The following is an 18,840-nucleotide window of genomic DNA, read 5'->3' on the forward strand; positions in this document are numbered from 1 at the left end:
ATAGTCACACTTTTTTTTTCTGTCTAATCAGGAGTAAGGACCTAGTTCCTTGTTGGGATCTTTGGTCCTGGCAACATTTTTTAGATAGTAGATCTCACAGGAAGAATCCAGGAGGACAAAATTTTCTATCAACTACCGGACTGGGCGACGGGCTGGATAATCTAGATCCAGTGGTCACCCCAGTCTGGCCAGCGAGCGCGTGAAGGCCTCATCTCCGCACTAGGTTGGCTGCGACATAGCCCCACTGGACGGAGGCTGGCCCTGCGAGTTAAACGTCTCGCGAGGTCGCATACGACCTGGCCTCGACCTGAGTCACAGCGTTCCTCCTGGCCGACAGCCCCCCATTTCGATGGGGAGAAAGATCTGTCTGGAGCGGTGCCCACTTGGTTCCTGGTATGGTGAGTAGCTGTCCCTCCTGGAGGGTTTTGGGGTGGACGTGGGCCGCTTCTTGGGACAGTCAGTCCCCCGGGTTCCCCTCCTTTACACAGGCACCCCCCCCCCCCCCGCCAAGTTCCTCACCCTGCCCCTACTCCACATACGCTGGGGATGTATTTTTTGGGGTGGTCTAACCACTTTCCTGAAGTGGGGGCAGGACGCTAAATGGTGATGGGGGGTTTGCTGCCGGCGACTGGGCGATCGACTGGCAGGGGGAGGGTTGCACCTGGTGGGGGCTCCTGCCAGGGCGCCCTGTCCTGCCTGGATCTGTCCTGAGGCCTGGTCTCCCGATCTTTGGGCCCCTGTACGCCTTGTGGCGCCACCATTTTGTTGTAGCCTTGTGTATTCCTATACACGGCGGCCATGTTTGTGTAGCTTGGCAGCCATTTTCTTGTGGTTTGCATTGCAAATAGCAGTGGTGCTAAATGTGGTAAAACGATTTATTGGTACAGCTTCCGCCTCACTTGATGTCGTCACTTCCGGTTGGAGCAGGGGAATACACGCGTTCGGAGCATGTGTGCTCCTTCATCATGCTCCGAACACGTGCATTCCCCTGCTCCAACCGAACGTGATGACATCGAGTGAGACGGAAGCTCCAGAGATCCAGTGCCGGAACCCACCGTCACAGCCGGGGACCTGAAGCTGCACACCTACACGCCACTCCATGTCCACAGAGCAGATGAACAATATTACTTCTTGGTGCATCTCTACAATCTTTCTGTGAGTCACTATTACTGTGTGTACCAATTAATCGTTTTACCGCACTCAGATGGCACTGCTCTCTTTCTCTGTCCTTATCTGCCTACAGAGTTCCTTCTAGCTCTCTCCAGAGCTGACGGCTGTACCAGCAGTGCGATTATCCCTCTACACATTTTCCTCCCCATGGACTTCCTAAAGGACTAATGTGTGTGTAGTGCATCGACACTCACACATTATATTGTGCAGTCTGTTTTGCTCTCTGAGCGCTGGTTATTGTTATTATGACCGTGGAGCCCTGTGGGATTTCGGCGGTGGGAGCCCCTCCTTATCCCTTGGAGCTGGGTCCTCTCCCTCTCTGCTGAGGATAGCTCTGTGCCTTGTGCTTGGTGACCTGGTGGTGCTGCCAGCATGATGGTGGTTGTCCCTTAGCAGTGTGTTACACTATTAAGTGGGTACCCCCTGGTGACTCATGGAGTCTTTGGAGCACATTTCCCCACCTGATCTCCTCTCTGAGGCTGCGGGGCCCTCCGGGTCCCAACCGTCAACCCATGCATTGACAGTGGTCCTAGAGTCCCTTGTATCCTGGGTGGAGGCGACTTGCGGGGGTCTGGCTAGCAAAAAGTGCCTCCCTGTCTTCCCCTGCCTCATCTGTCTCCTCAGATCCTGAAACTGATTTAGGCCACCGCAGACTTGGGTAACCTTGCTTGGTCTGCGACTACTCGCCCGGAATCCTCTAAATAGGGAGGATGGTTTCTCCACGTCTGCGACCGCGCACGAAAATGCACTGGTAGATGCACTGATTTTATCTGTGCGTGAGACCCTAAAGATGGAGGACGCAGCTGAAGCTGCGACGGAGGTGCAGGTACCCTTTGGCACTCACAAGCCATCCAGAGCGGCAAAGATGTTTCCTTTCCCTGCCTATTTTGACAGAATTGGCGCAAAAAGTGGGGATGACCAAAGCCTTCCCGTGGGGTTCCTAAGCGTTTTACTAGGCGTTACCCCTATGAGGAGTCCCTCCTTAAGAAGTGTGAACTGTGCCACCAGTGGTAGTCCCTACGATTTCCAGATTAAACAAGGCAACCATGATTCCTGTGAAAGAGTCCCTGGCCTTTAAGGATCCGGCTGACCGGCTCGCATCTCTGTTTTGGCGGTGATCCTTGGGCGTGTCTTTTGACTCAAATGCTGGTCTGCGGACCAGACTTCTAAAAAGGTCTTGACTGATCTTCTCCTTCAAGGAGGTCGTCTGTTTGGACCTACCCTGGATGACATCATTAAAGGTCTCACAGGGGGGAAGAGTACCTTTCTTCTGCAGGCTACTAAGGGCAAGGAACCTCGTCGTAGATGTGGTCCTTCCTACTCGGCTCATAAGAAGTTTTTTTCGTCCCTCAGGATCGACTGACAAGGGCTCGAAGCCTTTCAGGGCCTCCTTTTGGCAAATCCAAACGTACCTGGTCTGGCAAGCCAAAAGTGTGCTTCTCCAGACCTGCGGATGAGGCTCCTTCTGCATGAATGTGCACCCTCACCCGTATCAGGGGTGGGGGTACGTCTTCATTGATTTCCGGACCCGTGGACTTCCCTTGTGCAAGACAAGTGGGTCCATGAAGTCATTTGGGTCCGGCAACAAGATCGAGTTTCGCTCTTGTCCCCCAGCAAGGTTTTTTCCTTCCAACCTGCGCCTGTCCCCAGACTCGTTACAGGGTCTGTATGGAGGATTTCCACTCAAACCTGTTCACAGTTCCCAGGAAGGAATGCAAAGTGCGTCCAGTCCTGGATCTCAAGGCGCTAAACTGCTTTGTGCGGGTACGGCAGTTCAGAATGGAGTCCATTCGAACGGTGGTGGTATCCCTGCATCGGATTTCCTCGCCTCTATAGATATTAAGCATGGCTATCTTAACATTCCAATATGTGCCAGTCACCAGCGTTTTCTCCGCTTTGCTGTGGGAGAGGAGCATTAACAGTTTGTGGCATTACCCTTTGGTCTCGCCTTCCCTCCTCGCGTCTTCACAAAAATGTTGGCTCCGGTGCTAGCCTTGCTACGCCAACGGGGGGTCGCAGTACTGGGCTACTTGGACAATCTCCTTCTGCGAGCAGAGTTTCCCTCTACTCTGGCGGGGAACCTGGAGATCACAATACGAACACTGCGGGAGTTCGGCTGAATTCTGACAAAATGGGACAAGACTCCGCTGTCTCTGGACAATCAGATCCGACTGAGTCGGGTAACAAGGAGTCCCTGATGTGAAGGCTTTGCTCTCTGGCACTTTGGCTGGGAAAATCCTTTCTCCCCTTGTATTGGACAGTGGTCATCATGGATGCCAGCTGGGGAGGTGTCCTCGGCAGGCATTCTGCTCAGGGGATCTGGACATTGGAAGAGTCCAGATTACCGATCAATGTTCTGGAACTCCGAGCGATCAGACTGTCAGGATCTTTGGACAGACTGTCTTCAGGGATGCCCAGTGTGCATTCAATTGGACAATGCCACGGATGTGGCTTATGTCACTCACCAAGGAAGCACAAGAATTGCCCTGGTGGCTCAGGAGGTAGCCGGCATTCTAAGGTTGGCAGAACGGTTCTTTCCAGCCCTTTCTGCCATACACATTCCCGGGGTGGAATATTGGCAGGCGGTAAAAGATACAGAGGAAATCTAGGAAGATCTACCACCGTACGTGGAAGACATACATGCGTGGTGTGAGTCTCTTGGGGTTCCCTGTGTCCCAGCCGAAACATCCGTAAGAAATTGCCTTGGATGTGGTCTGGGCACTTAGGTTGTACCTGGCAGCTATGGAGTCCTTTAGGAAATCCGATTCACTATTTGTGCTTACGGATGGTCATTGGAAAAGGTTGTCCGCTTCCTCTGTGACTATTTCCAGATGGATCAGACAGACGGTGATTCAGGCCTATTCCATCAAGGGTCAGGTTCCTCCTTTCCATGTCAAGGCACACTCTACTCGGCGCTCAGTGACTCCTGTGCCTTCCGTCATCGGGCATCAGTGACAGGTTTGCAAGGCGGACACCTGGTGGCCGGTGCACACTTTCACAAAGTCCTATAAAGTGGATGTGTTGGCATCTGTGGATGTTTCCTTTGGCCGCAAGGTTTTGTAGGCTGCTGTTTAGAGGACCTGGTCCTCTTTGAGAGTGTATTGTTTTTTTCTGGTGCGTCCCAGTTGTTTTGGTTGAGCTTCTGTTTACCTCAATTGGCTATAGTTAGCCTTGGGAATGTCTTTTTCACTGTTCCCACCCCTCATGTTTAACACTGCTTTGGGAGTCCCAATGGTTAAGAAGATCAGGAGCTGTGTCCGTCAATGAATGAAAGAGAAAATGTGATTTTTGACTTGGCGTAAAATCCATTTCTCTGATGTTTATTGACGGACACAGCACCCACCCCTCTGTGGAGTTGTAATTCTTCTGACACTTGTAACAAAACTGGGTACCTATAGCAGAGAGAGGGAGTTAACCCCCTGGAACTGCCCATAGGCGTAGCCAGACTTTTTTTCTGCCTTGTGTCCTACTTCTGTAAGGGGCAGGTTTAACCCAATGGTTAAGAAGATCAATGTCCATCAATGAACATCAGAGAAATGGATTTTACAGTCAGTCAAAATCCCTTTTTTTTTGTTACATTTCTTCAGTTACTTCCTGGTTTCTTGCCTACGTAAATTATGCCCTAATCCCAGGAGTCTTCAGGAGAGGAGGAGGTTTTCTCAGCGAAGCACACTCTCCTGCATACAAACTTGAGCTAATTGCAGATGGATTCCAGGAAGTAAATGCTACATGAATCCTTTGCCCCCTTACTTGAGATGGCCACAGCCATAAATGCTAAGGGGGGGTTCAAAGTGATTTCTCAACAAAATAAGGCATGGAGACATGAATGAATGGGGGAGTTTGCTATGAATTTTAAAAATGCGTTAAATAGCGTTTTTGGTTTGTGGTGCTCAGATACAGTTAAGATGTGCTTTAAAGTAGTTCTGAAAGACATACTTTTTTTTTTTTTTTTTACCTTAAATTTGATGTAAACCCTCACATATATCCAGTGAAGTGAACAGCCTCTGATGATGCACAAAGATGAGACAAATCTCCCTACATAAGTTTTACATGTATAGCTGCTGTGTTTAACTTTCTATATTCTTTAGAAGGTGCACATTGTGTTACAATTTTTTCTTCATGTTTTAGCAGTGGGGGGGGGGGGGGGGGGGAGTCTAGGCATACACCGTGTGTGAGCTGATTGGAGGAAAGGCACCCCCCTCCTCCTCCATACAGCCAGAGGGATGATGAAGAAACTTTAAAATCTGTGCTGTGAATAGACAACCTCTCTGCTTATGTGTCTCGAAGTCCCTTACCCGACACAAATTTCCAGCTGCTTTTATCTCCTGTGTCAGATGTTATGCTGATAACCGAGGAACGGAGCAGCGGTAAGACACAGGACTTAGGGCTTTAGAACACTACTAGTAAACACTACAGATAAATGTGCCCAGGTGAGATTTCATGAATGGGGTATACATCCACTTTAATGCATTCTCTGAGGGCTCCAGTTTTAGTAACTCTCCCCCCAGTGTCTCCTTATAAGAGTGGCCTGTACATTACTTATGAGTTGTGTTTCATAGGGTGGTCTTTTCCTGTTCTTTTATTTGCTGTAATAATCACAACCACATGGAGCTTGTCTTCTGAGATCAGTAACATCTGTGTAATGGTGTCTTTATATTACAGATATGAGAGATGTAGGTAGGTTGGTCTTTTAAAGAACATTGAGCACAGCAACTCGAAAACTCTACCTAACAACTTCCTATGTTCATTGCTTAGGGGTAATACTTGCTCATTACTCTTTTAAACTGCACTGTCTAATCACCGACTGTTATATTCGCTTCCTCACACTTCTGCATCCCAGAACATTTCATGTGCATTTCCCCTTCTCTGAGATTCTCCTCTCACATGGTATTCTGGCAATCTCTGAACCTGAAACTTACAAGTGCAAATTTAAATGCATGGTAGAAGGTGGTTCTATGTATACAGATAATTGGGGTGATTTTTTTAATGCAGGAATTGTGTGCTGCATCAGTCTGCATGGTCTTAAGTGTCTTCCATGTTTATAAAACCGTTTTCTCGTTCATTCATCGATGGACACAGCGCTCCATAAATCATATCTACTGGGTTATTTTGCCTCCTCCAGGAATAGCACTAGGCAGAACAAAAACCACCTGGCCACACCCATGCGCCATCTTTAGCTTGGTATATAACCCCTCTCTCTGCTTTAGGTAATCAGTTTTAATCTGTCTAGTCTGGAGTAAGGACCTAGGCTCCCGTCTGGGATCTCTGGTCCTAGCGATTTTTTTTCTCCTTCCTTACATCTTTTTTGTTTTTTCTCTCGAGAGATCTACAATCAACTGCCGGCTGCGGGACGGGCTGGATAATCTAGATCCAGTGGCCCCCCTAGCCCAGCCAGCAAGTGCGTGCAAACCACAGCTACCCGCTAGGTCAGCCACGACATAGCCTCATGGATGGAGGCTGGCCTGCGAGTTAACGTCTCGCAACGTCGCATACGACTGGGCTTGGGTCTGAGTCGCAGCAGTCCCTTAGCCAACCGCTCCCCTACTTTGGTGGCGAGGATTCTGTCTGGAGCGTTACCCGCCCCATGGAAGGGTGAGTACAGTTCCCTCTCTCCCCTTTTTTGTGTTTTTTGGGGTGGACGCAGGTAATAAAACAAACAATGAGGGTACATTATCTATTTTATAGTGAAAAAAGTTTTGGTATAGCTGCTTTCATACTTTCAATTATCGTATGCGCTGATTTATTCACTTAACACAGTTTTTTGGACGCAGGTAACCTCCAGGAATGGTCGGACCTGCCTGCAGGTTCCCTCCTCCCATCCTTAAATCCCTGAGTGAGCTGGGCTTCCTCCACTCCCTTTCCCCCCTGTCTGAACCTGGAATCTGGTGGGGGTCCCAAGGCAGAGAATGCAAAGGAGACCCCTGGGGTCTCCCCTGCTTTCCCAGCTCTGTAAGGGTCCTGGGATAGTGTGTGTCCTGCCCTGGTAGTCTGGAGCGGTCCCAGTGTAGGAGACCCCTAGGTGCATGCCCTATTGTTTGCAGTATGGGTATAGTGCAGGGGGTCCGAGTGCAGACCAGTGCAGAGTGCGCAGCGGAGTCTCCCCTGAAGTGTCCTACCTTCAGGGCGTCCCCTTGCAGAGGGAGCAGGGAAGATCCTGGCAGCATGCTTCAGCATTTGTTGCTGATGGTGGCCATTTTCCCTTAGTCTGGCTGGTCTCCAGTTGGCGCCCATGTTTATGTAGCCCGATGATGTCACGGAGGCCATTTTTCCTTAGTCTGGCTGGTCTCTGGTTAGTGGCCATGTTTGTGTAGCCCGATGTCGCTGGGGCCATTTTCCCTTAGTCCAGGAGACACTTGGATGACCGAAGTCTTGTGGGGATGCCGAAAATCCTCCTCTTCCTCCTCAGTCTCCTCTTCCTGTACCGGGGACATATGAACAGGGATGGCGTCTATGATGATGCTGCGTTCGAATTCTCTGTGCTCCTTCGGTCGGTAGGGCGAGTTCTTGGGGGTCCCGGTTATCTCTCTCTCTGCCGATAAGTACCCTGAGCCTCGAGGGCATCCTTAAGTGGTGCCAAAAGATAGTTTTTGTACTGCAAGGTCTTCCTTTCCTTATGGAGCCTCAGGGTCACATCTCCCCCGCTGACCTCCTCATTGAGGTGGCAAGTCCCTCTGAACCCCAGCTTCTCATGATTGCACTGGCGATGCCGCTGTGGACGCGGCCCGTCAGGGGAATAATATCCCACTTCTCAGATCCATCCAATAGTGAGGATGATTCCTCCATGGTCGCAGCAGCAAATGAAAAAGCACTGGTGGACGCACTTATCACTGCAGTGCATAAAACTTTAAAAATGGAGGATGCGGTTGTTTCGTTTGGTACGCATAACTCGCCTTGTTTTCCAAAGGTGTTTTCCTTATGTGCCTCATTTTGACAGGTTTTCCTGTAAGGAATGGGAACAACCAAACTTACCCTTTTGTGGTCCCCAAACGTTTTGCTGTAGGTTACCCTTTTGAGGAGTTACTTTTTAAAAAAATGGACTAGTTCACCAGTGGTCTACCCTCCTGTTTTCAGGTTGAAAAAAAGCAACCATGGTCCCAGTAGAGGAATCCCCGTCCTTTTAAGGACCCAACTGACAGGAAAGCAAATGCATTGACACGCAGCATGTTTACGATGGCTGGTTTGGCACTGCGGCCAGTCTTTGCCTCAGCCCTGGTGTCTCAGACCCTAACTGAATGGGCCAATTTTTTGCGCCAGGGCCTGGGGAGTGAGCAGGTCCCCGCTGCTTATGTTAATTTAGCGGACCAGTTGGTCCATGGGCTGAAGTTTATTTGTGATGCAGCTTTTGATTTAGCTCCTTTGCTGTCCAAACGTTCTGCTTCAGTGGTGGTGATTAGGCACGTGCTGTGGCTTAAGAATTGGTCCACAGACCAAGCCTCTAAGAAAGCTCTCATTAATCTGCCCTTTCAAGGCGATCGTTTGTTTGGGGCTACCCTGGATGACGTCATTAAAGGGTATCACGGGGGGTGAGAGTACCTTCCTGCCACAGTCAAGGAAAGGGAAGGAGCCTCGTCACAGACAGGGGCTCTCCTCAGCCTATAGAAAATTCTTTCATGCTTCTGGGATGGAAAATAAGGGAAATAGATATTTTAAATCTTCCCCGGGAGGTTCCAAGCAACCTTGGTCTGTTAAGCCTAGGGCTAACTTCTCCAGACCAGCAGACAAGACCCCTTCAGCATGAAGTTCTGCCCTCACCCATTATTGGGGTGGGGGGGGGGGACATCTTCGCTAGTTTCCAGCCCCCGTGGACTTCTTTTGTGAGTGTCGGAGAGATCAGCGAAATGTTACTTTTGGTGGTACCCAGAAAGGGGGGCAAAGTTTGTTCTTTTTAGGTTTTTTAGGTCCTTCGTCTCCTTGTATGGATTTAATTCATGCAAAGGTTCAGGTGATGTCCAAACTACCTAAGGTCCCCCCTATCCCTGTCCAGGGAATTGATTTACCTAGGTCTGATTTTAATTCTGATCAGGGTGGTCCTTCCTCTGGACAAATTTCAGGAATCCCAGGCCATGATTCACCGGCTGCTGTCACACAGACTGTTCCCTCTCCCGATTTGCATACAGATTCTGAGTCTGGTGGTATCCTCCTTCTAGACAGTTCTGTTTGCACAGTCCTACATGCAGCTCCTTTAGCAGGTTCAGCTCCACAGGAGGATACCGAAGTTTGTGACAAGGTCATGGGGTCCTCTGACAGACGCCGCAGGCGACCAAGGGCCACGGTAAGGCCAGTATCATCCTCGGCTCAGGCTTCTCCTGCAGTTCCTGCGAGGAATTGGGAGCGAGGATCTTCCAATCATCCTGGTGGCGTAAACGTCCTTTGGGGGCTTCCTCTCAGAGAAGACCATTTATCTTGTCTAGCTATTAAAAGTCAGGTGTTGAGGGATAGGTTTGTCTGGATCAATGATCCCTACTATGGTGAAGCCAAAGAAGTCGTCTTCCAGCAAGATATACAGTTTTAGGTATCCATGTACCATCAATGGCCAGGTGTCTGCCTTGGCAATCTACTTTCAGCGACCCCTAGCCACGCGCTCTTTAGTTCGTACCTTCATTCAGGGGGTTCGACATGTGGCTCCACCTGTATGGTCTCTTTTGCCGCCATGGGATTTAAATTTAGTGCTTTCTGTTCTCCAGAAACCTCCATTTGAGAATATTCCGGAGATTCCCTTGTCTACCTAATCCCAGAAGTTAACATTCTTTGTGGCTATTACCTTGGCCCGCTAAATGTCGGAATTGGTGGCATTATCCTGTCGCAGTCCCTATCTGGTGGTCCATAGGGATAAAGTGGTTCTTCGTCCTTGTCCATCACTCCTGCTAAAGTTGTCTCTGACTTCCATTTCAATGAAACATTGTGTTTCCTTCCTTGTATCCCACGCTGGCTCATCCCAAGGAATTTGCTTTGCATATCTTGGATGTGGTTCATGCGATTCGGGTGCATCTGGCAGCTACTGATTCCTTTCAGAGGTCAGACTCGCTTTTTGTGGTTACATACGGACCAAGAAAAGGGGGTAGCTGCTCCTTCGGCTACCATCACCAGATAGATCAGACAGACGTGACTCGGGACTATTCCATTAAAGCTCCGGTTCCACCTTTCCCTGTCACTGAGCATTCTACTTTGGAGCTGAGTGCTTCTTGGTCCTTCCATCATCCGGCATCAATATCGCAAGTTTGCGAGGCGGCCGCTTGGTCGTCAGTGCATACCTTTACAAAATTCTAAAAGGTAGATAAATCTGCATATGCTTCTTTTGGCCGCAGACTTTTGCGGGCTGCTGTTTAAGAGGAGCTGTTCCCTCTTGAGGGGTGTTTTTCTTTAAACTTTTTTTTTTTTTTTAGACAGGGCTCCTGTGTCCTGGTTAAGGGCACTTATGTTTAGCCTTGGGTTATTTTCTCCACCCCTCATTTTCCTTTTGGCACTGCTTTTGGACGTCCCAGTAGTTATGATTTATGGAGCGCTGTGTCCATTGATGAACGAAAGAGAAAATGGGATTTTTGTACTTAGAGTAAAATCCATTTCTCTGAGTTTGACGGACACAGCACCCACCCCTCTATGGAGTTCTGATACTTCTAATACTTCTGCTACTAAACTGATTATCTAGAGCAGAGAGGGGGGTTGTATACCAAGCTGAGGACGGCTCGTGGTCGTATCAAGGTGTTTTTTTGTTCTCCCTAGTCCTACTCCTGGAGGAGGCAATATAACCCAGTAGTTATGATTTATGGAGTGCTGTGTCCGTTGATGAACTCCAAGAAATTGATTTTATGGTAAGTACATAAAATTTTTTTTTTAATTTTCATGGAGGCAATGAGAGTTAAAAAAAAAAAAAAAAATAATTAAATTGGATACATATGTGATGTTCAAAGCCTGACTGTCCAATGTGGAAGACATATGTTACAAGGTTTTATTGCTGTAATAAACTTCATGACTCTGTAGCAAGGTTCAGTTGACCACACATGTTTGACCCCTGCCAAGCCATCCAGAGGGATGGTTCTTCTTTTATAGCTTGGCCAATATTGACATCAAGTTATTAAGCTCTTCATTTTATTCATGTACTGTATATAACACCATTGATTTATGCCGGCCTTCACATTCCATGAATCATTTACACTAATCCTTTAACTCCTAGTCTATTGGACGTTAGCGCAGTGCACTCCTGTGCAAGCAAGTAGACTGGGTCCCTCTTTGATGCAAATGAACCTATAAGCAGGTACCACCTAATACATAAAGTGATTTTTTTAAACAATCACCTTGTAAAACAACTTATTCAGTTTAAAATAGAAATGAGAACCAAAACGTTTGTGTATAGATCTAAAAAACATTATAAATACCCTTTTATTTAATAAGTGATTACTATTCCTCTGTTCTCAGCTGCATAAGAGCTGGGGGAGGAGAAGCAGAAGCACACTGAACTTCCCAGTGAAAGTCTGTGCAGGGGGGCGTGTCAGGACAAGTCTGATCATTGGAGGAGTTTCCAGCATAGCTAGAGAACTGATCACGCTGTGCTCTCATGCCTGGTGTAGTCAGTTTTTAATAGGAAAGCACAGGGACTGGCAGTAACACCAGCCATTTCACTCAAAGGAATACATTAAAGAGAACAGGATACTATTTCATACTAGTACATGATACAATAGGTGCATATCCAAAATATGAAATTGTGGGGCAACATATTTTTTAAAGGACACCTATAAAACGTAGTCCCTGCAGACTTTGCTCATTTCTTTGCTTAATCTACCCTTTTTATTTTTCTTACAGTTAGGCTACGTTCACATGTAGGCGTTTTGGGGGCGTTTTTCTGCTCTAGGATCAGCTCTCAAAACGTCCAACAAGACAAATCCTATTCATTTCAATGGCCCCTGTTCACATCTGAGCGTTTTGACGCCATAAGCAAAACGCTCAACGCTCAAAAAAGTACATGAGCTTCTTTTTGGGCAGATTACAGGCGTTTTCCATTGGTCTCTAGTCAATCTAAAAACGCCTGCACAAAAAAAACGCCTGAAAAACGCCCATAATAAGGCCTGTAATAGCAATGCCAAGATGTGAACGTAGCCTAAAACTCTTACCAGCATTGTCAACATCCGTAGCTTGCTTCCTCTGATACTAGGAACAAGGGACCAAAAGACCACCTGAGAAGGGTTCTGACCCTTTCCTGCTTTACTACAAAAAACACAAAACGTTTTTCTTAGTTATTTGTATTTCTTTTTGGGAAATGTCCCCTTGCTTCCTTTGCCAATGACAGAGGGCAGCAAGTGTAAGGGGTAGTCTTCTCAATGGGGGCACAAGCATTCATATTATCTAGACAAGTTTTTCCCCTTCCCTCACCTGACTAATGAAAAAAGCATTATTTCCATGTTTTAGGTAATTTTCCTATATACAGTTCCTGTGCCACTGTTTACTACTATCAGAATTGGAAAAATGAGCAATCCACTCGGTGGAGACAGGTACAGCAGTAAACCCAAAGCAAATCGTAGATGACGTGATTTTCCTGCAACAGAAAATTGCTTGATATCCCCATCAACAAGTGTTGATAGGGGGGAACCCTCTCGTGGAACTATTGTGTTCTGCCAATGGGGAGCTTTCCCCTGACAGGCTGGTTCTACTAAAGTCGATCGATGGATTGACTTCAGTACAACCAGCCTGCCCATAGATGGATCGAATCTCGGCCAGGCCCTGCTGAACCATCTGAGATTCAATCTATCTATTGCTGGCTAAACTTTTGGGGTCCAGTCCTTACATAGCAGGACACAGGTAGTGGAGAGTGCCCTGCTGACAAGTTGCAACTAATGCATTTTCCCAATACTTCCTAATGGGCTCCCTTTGTGGTTTTGGTCCTCAGTGCGCCGGCACATACTGTGGTGTCCAGAATGGCATTTGACATTTTTGAGACTACAGATACAAGATAAAGGGTAGATGCTGGGGGGTCACAGAAAGTGAATTAAAGCAATGTTGGTAATGCATGTAATACAATGTGGGAAACTGCTATGATCTTGAAAGATAGGCCTAATCAGCATTGGCTAATGTATCCTTGATGGTGGTTGGTTATTTGAATGATATTTCTTGTTACAGTGCTGACTCCCCCTTGCTGTGGATCAGAATTGACCCCGACATGTCGGTGCTGAGGAAAGTAGAGTTCGAACAGGCTGATTTTATGTGGCAGTACCAGTTGCGTTATGAGAGAGATGTGGTGGCACAGGAAGAAGCTATTCTAGCCTTGGAGACCTTCCCTACACCTGCCTCTCGTCTCGCCCTGACAGATATTCTTGAGCAGGAACAATGCTTCTACCGAGTCAGAATGATGGCATGCTTTTGTCTGGCCAAGGTAAGAGCTATGTTGACCTTTACAGACCATTTAACAAAGACTGTCTAGTTAAAGTAACTTATCCTTTATTGTCTTGTTTAATCTGAGCATTTTTAAATGGCACTGTAGTTGTCTAAGGCCCCATACACACGTGCAGATTATCTGCAGACTTTTGTCTGCAGACTTACCTTTTCTATGTAGTGCAAGGGCCTGCAGGATTGCATACAAATTGAAAGTGTTTAGGTTTGACCTCATATTATATGGTTTTGGTAAGTCTGCAGACAAAAGTCTGCAGATAATCTGCACGTGTGTATGGGGCATAAGGCCAGCTATACACCGAATCGTTTTCAAACAGTTAATGGGCAGACTGAATGTACCAAGTTGGTTGATCAATCAACTTGGGTACAACCAGCCTTCAGGATTCACTTGCAATTATCGTTGTCTTCTCCTGGTGGGGAGGGCTTCCCCCACCCACCCCTCCATCCCGCTGGGAGAAGGCAACTTCTGATTCCCCTGTCAACACTGTTTATGTTGATGGGGAAACTGTGCACATTTCTTTCCTGCTACCCGTGGTTGTAGGAAAGAAATTCACACTGTGTATGGCCAGCCTAAGGGCTCTTTCACAGAGGCGGACCGTTCAGATCCGCCTGTCCATTTTTTTGGCGGATCTGAACGGTCCCTCCCATGCATCCCTATGGGGCATCAGATGTCAGCGGAGACATGTCCGCTGACATCTGATCCAATCCGATTCATCAAATCTGGATGGATGAAAACCCTATTTTCCATCCGTCCAGCGGATGAGAACGGACCAACGGTCCGTTCCCATCCGGTTCTCCCATAGAGATGTATGGGGAACTGACAGCTGTGTCTCCGCACACAGCACGGAGAACAGCTGTCATCCTCCTGCTCAGCGGGGGATCAGCGGATCGATCCCCCGGTGAGATAAACGGAGTCCGTCCGACAGACGGGCTGTGTGAAAGGGGCCTAAATCACTGCATGTTGGCCTCATGATTCATAAGGCTGAAATGTTATTACTACATTTTCATCTTGTTTATAATACCACAAATATGTAAGGCTCCGTTCACATGTAGGCGTTTTGGGGCGTTTTTGGGGAGTTTTTCTGCTCTAGGATCAGCTCTCAAAACGCCCAACAAGACAAATCCTATTCATTTCAATGGCCCCTGTTCACATCTGAGCGTTTTGACACTGTAAGCAAAACGCCCAACGCTCAAAAAAGTACATGAGCTTCTTTTTGGGCAGATTACAGGCGTTTTCCATTGGTCTCTATTCAATCTAAAAACGCCTGCACAAAAAACGCCTGTAAATCGCGGTAAAAACCGCGCGAAAACGCTACACTCAGGTGTGAATGTAGCCTTAAGCTGTCACTTAAAGTGATTCTCATAAACCCTTCACAAATTATTAAAACCAACTATCAAAGTGAGTGAAATTATGAAAACAATGTTCATAATAAAGTGTCCATAAATATTCGTAAAGTATTTTGAACCCATATCAGGAATGTGTGTTTGGGAATACTTACAATGCATGGTATGAAGGAGCTGGCACATTTGGCACAGGCCTCTGTCATCCAGGGTATGTTGGAGTTGTCTCCAATAGAAAAATTACCGGACATGTCTCAGAGGTTTTAATCTACTCAACCGGTAAAAAGTCAAGATTTAAAGCTGAACTCTAGGCTAAACAAATACTTTATTTTGGTGTCCTTTGTGTATTTCTTCCAGATGTAGTAATCCAGCATGAAACCATTCCTGCAGTTTCTTTGTGCAGGAGTTTCCTATATTACAGATCAGTCACTGCTGCTCTCTCCTTGTGCAGTGTGACTTGTTTTGTATCTGCCCCCTCCTGTAGTTTTTACAGCCTGTACTGGGAGGGCCTGCTGTATCCCAACCTCAGCTCGGATTGTGGCACAAGATATGTGCAGCCACCTTTTTAAAGTGGAGTTCTACCCTAAAATGATACTTACCTCCATCTTCTCGCTCCGGGACACCTGAAAAACAAATGGATAATCGCAATTTTTTTTTTTTTTTTTACCTTACTTCCTTCTTCCTCCCCTCGGCGGCCACGGCGATTCGTCACTTCCTTGGCTTTGCAATGATTCCTGGGAGCTGAACGTCATCACTCCCAGGAATCAATGCGCCTGCACCGGCCCCGACGTCAGTTCCGGTGCGCTCGCATCATTCCCTTCTAAACTGCATGCCCAGAAGCTGTGGAGGGATGACTCGCGCGCACCGGAAGTGACGGCGGGGGCCGGTGCAGTGCATCGTGGGACCGAAGAAGACGGAAGAGGACGCAGAAGAGGATCGCGCTGGCTTCAAGCTGCCCACACCTGAGATGGCAGCGCTGGACAAGACATTTTCAAGGTAAGTATTTCTCCTAAAAGGTAAGTGCAACCCGGGACAGATCAGAGGCTATCCATTGTGTGTGTGTAGAGGTGCCTTTCAAAAAGAATGGCACTGCAACACTTGAACACATGCATAATGTGACAACTTGAGTTGTGCTCACAGGATTTCGGCCTAAAAGAATTGCTCCACCACTAATTTATATTGGGGATTTGTAAGTGACAGCCAAATTCCTAAATTGCCTTATTAATTTAGTTTGAAATATTACAGCTAAACTTTAGGGAGATATCAAAAACCTCAATTCATATCAAATTGTCTGCTTCCGGCATGATCACATGGGATCCCCCTCTTTCTCTATTCCAGTGGTCTCTGAACTGCTGCCCGGGGGGACGCATGCGGCCTTTCGCTTGCTTTTTCTGGCCCTTAGGCATTATTCCCCATCACTGTCAGCAACAATGGGGCATACAATAGTCCTAACGCTGACAATGGGGCACTATTCCACAGGACTTGGAAACTGCCAGACAGTACAAGTCCTTATACACCACTGAAAAAGCAGCACAACTTGGTCCAGGACAAGCCCCCAGTCTGCTAAATGGACCATCAAACAGCAGTACGTTGATGAGGTCATCTCTGTGCCAGCCCCCATTTTTCTAGTCTGGTCCGTTTTACACGGACTTCAGCTTGTATGAGAGCAAGCTTTGAAAAACCATTTGCTACCATTCAACTTCAGTTTGTAAATGTTGAGCACAGATCTTACCGGGAGCACGGATTGCCACTTTAACCGCTTGCCAACCGCCGCAAGACTATTTACTGCGGCGGTCAGCCCCTCACAGGCAAAGCGAAGTAGTAGTACGTCACTAGCCTGTGAGGGTCTAGGGAGCGAACGCGCACGTGTGACCGATGTCCGTTGGTCACTCGGCGATCGTTGGTGCAGAGGGAGAATGGCAGGTGGCTGATGTAAACAAGCCGCCTGTCATTCCCCCCTGTGTAGGAATAGTGATCATACGGTTCTGCTATGTAGGACCGTTGATCACTGTTCCTACACCTCAAGCCACAGCCAATCACAGTTAGAATCACGCCCCTAGGGACACATATAACCCCTCCCTCTCAAAAAAAAGTTAACCCCTTCACTGCCAGTGTAATTTTACAGTAACAGTGTATATGTATAGCACTGATTACTGTAAAAATGTCACTGGTAACCCCAAAAGTGTCAAAAATGTCAGTCAAGGGTCCGATCTGTCCGCTGCAATGTCGCAGTACCGCAAAAAAAACGCAGATCGCCGCCATTACGCGTTAACAAAAAAAAACAACAAAAATGACAAAAATCTTTCCCTTTGTTACTAAACGCGATAACTTTTGCGCAAACCAATCAAAATACGCTTTTTGCTATTTTTTTTTTACCAAACCTATGTAGCAGAAAACAAATTGGCTGAAAATGTTAAAAAAATTTGATTTTTACATTTTTTTGGGGGGGAATTTCATATAAGAAAAATTTGAAAAATATTGGTATTTTTGCAAAATTGACGCTTTTTTTTTTGTTTATAGCGCATGATCAAAAAATCGCACAGGTGATCAAATACCACCAAAAGAAAGCTCTGTTTGTGGGAAAAAAAGGACGTCATACTCGTTTAGGTACAGCATCGCACGACCGCGCAATTGTCCGTTAAAGTTACGCAGTCCCGGATCGCAAAAAATCTACCGGGGCTTAAGTGGTTAAGCAAGCTGCTTGCAGGCTTCAGCACTTCTTGATGCTTGCTAAAAGCCGCCTGAAGCCAGGTAGCAGCTTGTTTAATATGACAGTCAGCACCTCTTTTAGGATCTATGTTCAACATTTACAAACTGGCGCTGAATGGTACTTTGAAAGCTTCAACAAAGCTTTCTGAAAGCTCTGCAAATGCTTTGTCAAAGCTTGCTGTTCACACTGCTCTCACCAGCTGAAACCTGTGTGAAACAGGCCTGCTTTTCAGGGCATAGCAGGAGGCTGATTAAAAACATGCTCTTGGGGAAAAAAAAAAAAAACATGCTCAGGTACTTACACAAGCTGTAATTCCAACAACAAAAAAACCTTTTTCTTAAAACAAAATTTGAGAATTGGAATGTACACAGGTAAAAAATAACTCTTTATTACAATGTCATGGAAGCCAATTCACATCTGTGTGTTTATCTCCTTGTCCCAGAGTTCAGCTTTACCAATCACAATAAATTGTCTTTGCGCTTTTGATCATCCTCATTGAATATTTAGTTTGAAAAAAATGTATAAGTTTGTATAATGATAACATTTAAATCAATTGGTGACCCCCCTACACTTAGTTCTGTTTAGTGCCCTACTTTGATGTGCATCTGTTTCTTAATGTCTTGGCTGTACAATTCGATCTAGATTGCAAACTCAATGGTGAGCACGTGGACTGGACCTCCAGCAATGAAGTCATTATTTACCCGCATGTTTTGCTGCAAGAGCTGTCCAAACATTGTAAAAACAAACAACTTTATGAATTTCCAGAGCTACTTTCTACAGAAGGTAATTACAATTTGTTTATTTGTAATCTATAATAGTTGATCTTTTGGCTTTGATTTTTATGTCTTTTGTTTGTGTTTGGTCATTTCCATTTGGCAGATGATAGATAAGAACCATTTCTTACAGCATTAAAGGGGGAACTTTACTTTAAAGCGGTAGTAAATTACAATAAAAAAAATTGTGCCCCCGGGCGGTTTAAAGTGTTCGTTTTTTTGCCTATAAAAATGCCTTACTTGCCTTTCCTGTGAAATGGTTTGGCACAGAGCAGTCCTGATTCTCCTCTTCTCGGGTGCCCCGCCAGCGCTCTGGGCCCCGCCCCATAGCAATCACTAATGCATGCTCACTCTTGAGCCCTGATGGACACAGATAGCGTGCCTCAGCCCCACCCCCACCACTCCCTCCCCACTGGCTGTGATTTACAGCAGCGGGAGCATCTTAGCCATTTGGTAGGGGAGATTTAG

General features: G+C 46.8%; 1 protein-coding gene across 1 annotated transcript in view; it reads left to right on the forward strand.

The window, feature by feature from the left end:
- TAF2 (TATA-box binding protein associated factor 2) overlaps nt 1–18,840 on the forward strand; it is a 209,330-nt gene that overhangs the window by 100,423 nt on the left and 90,067 nt on the right. The window contains exons 16-17 of the mRNA XM_082258212.1: nt 13,279–13,531; nt 18,242–18,382. Of these exons, the coding sequence (XP_082114338.1) occupies nt 13,279–13,531; nt 18,242–18,382 (394 nt within the window). The remainder of the gene's footprint in view (nt 1–13,278; nt 13,532–18,241; nt 18,383–18,840) is intronic.

The sequence above is a fragment of the Pelophylax lessonae genome (genome assembly GCF_965119305.1).
Source record: "Pelophylax lessonae genome assembly, chromosome: 5".
Taxonomy (NCBI): Eukaryota; Metazoa; Chordata; class Amphibia; order Anura; family Ranidae; genus Pelophylax; species Pelophylax lessonae.